A 1,741-nucleotide genomic window follows, 5' to 3' on the forward strand; every position below is an offset into this window, starting at 1 on the left:
CTGGTTTATCCCAGGGTGACCCGGGAGTGTGATTGTGCTCTGATTGCAGCCAAAGGTTTTCCCACAGCAGGTAGAAGGGTGAGTGTGTCCCAGCTGTAGGCATTGTCTACAGGGAATGGCCCAGGTTTGGCTCCAAGCAGCCTCTCCTGACTTGTCACTGTCCTTTCTCCATGAACAGGTGCCCATGTGCAGCCCCAGCAAATGTCCAACAGCAGCTGCATCAGGCACTTCCTGCTGCTGGCACTGGCAGACACGCGGCAGCTGCAGCTCCTGCACTTCTGCCTCTTGCTGGGCATCTCCCTGGCTGCCCTCCTGGGCAACGGCCTCATCATCAGTGCCGTAGCCTGCGGCCACCACCTGCACACGCCCATGTTCTTCTTCCTGCTCAACCTGGCCCTCGCTGACCTGGGCTCCATCTGCACCACTGTCCCCAAAGCCATGCACAATTCCCTCTGGGACACCAGCAACATCTCCTACACTGGATGTGCTGCACAGCTCTTTTTATTTGCTTTTTTCATCTCAGCAGAGTATTTCCTCCTGACCATCATGTGCTACGACCGCTACGTGTCCATCTGCAAACCCCTGCACTACGGGACCCTCCTGGGCAGCAGAGCTTGTGCCCACATGGCAGCAGCTGCCTGGGCCAGTGCCTTTCTCAATGCTCTCATGCACACAGCCAATACATTTTCCCTGCCCCTGTGCCATGGCAATGCCCTGGGCCAGTTCTTCTGTGAAATCCCACAGATCCTCAAGCTCTCCTGCTCCAAATCCCACCTCAGGGAACAGGGACTTCTTGCTGTTAGTGTGTGTTTATCTTCTGGTTGTTTTGTGTTCATTGTTTTCTCCTATGTGCAGATCTTCAGGGCTGTGCTGAGGATCCCCTCTGAGCAGGGACGGCACAAAGCCTTTTCCACCTGCCTCCCTCACCTGGCTGTGGTCTCACTCTTTGTCAGCACTGGCACATTTGCCTACCTGAAGCCCCCCTTCCTGTCCTCCCCATCCCTGGATCTGTCACTGTCAGTTCTGTACTCGGTGGTGCCTCCAGCCCTGAACCCCCTCATCTACAGCCTGAGGAACCAGGAGCTCAAGGCTGCAGTGTGGAGACTGATGACTGGATGCTTTCAGAAACATTAAACTGCTGGCCAATTTCTGCAAATCACTTGTAATAAAAGTCATCCTTGAATCTTCTTGTTGGTTTCATCTTGGATGTTCTTTTGCTTCGTTTTAGTTAATATTGTCGCCAAAGAAATGTCATGGTTTGTGGCATTTTTTGTTGTGTTTCTCTTCACATTGCCTGTGGCCACTGACTGTTTTAATGAGGGGCTGCACTCTTGGTGTATTTAAAAGAGATAAAGGATGTCCCAGCAGAGTTTTCTGCAGAGATGCCCTTTTGTTGCCTTCTCTGGAGCTGCAGCAGCAATGTCTGTGTGCAGAGCTGGGGCAGATCAGTGCTGGCCCAGCAGCTGTGCCCAGCAGCAGCAGCAGCAGCAGCACTTGGTGTTGCCAGTGCTGCTGCCGTGGCTCTGCCCCGCTGCCCTGGTGGGCCTGGTGTTGCTGCAGGGCCTGAGTGCTCTCGGGGCCGGGCACAGCCCTGGGGGTGGCAGTGCCGGGGCTGCAGCAGGGACAGGCCATGGGCACTGCTGGGGCAGTGCTGACGCCTCAGGCCAGGCCCTGGGGGCTCCAGGCTCCTTGCCCAGGCTCTCTCAAGAACACGGCCAGGCCAATGCTCAGCACAGAAACC

The 1,741-nt window shown here is 55.7% G+C and overlaps 1 protein-coding gene across 1 annotated transcript; it reads left to right on the plus strand.

The window, feature by feature from the left end:
• Positions 1 to 201: 201 nt before the first annotated feature.
• Positions 202 to 1,134, plus strand: LOC139604461 (olfactory receptor 14A16-like). Its single transcript, XM_071455615.1, has one exon. The coding sequence runs from the start codon at positions 202 to 204 to the stop codon at positions 1,132 to 1,134; it is 933 nt and encodes a 310-aa protein (XP_071311716.1).
• The last annotated feature ends 607 nt before the right edge of the window (positions 1,135 to 1,741 follow it).

This window comes from Agelaius tricolor, unplaced genomic scaffold (assembly GCF_023055355.1).
Source record: "Agelaius tricolor isolate 1412-34295 unplaced genomic scaffold, bAgeTri1.0.p SCAF_51, whole genome shotgun sequence".
Taxonomy (NCBI): Eukaryota; Metazoa; Chordata; class Aves; order Passeriformes; family Icteridae; genus Agelaius; species Agelaius tricolor.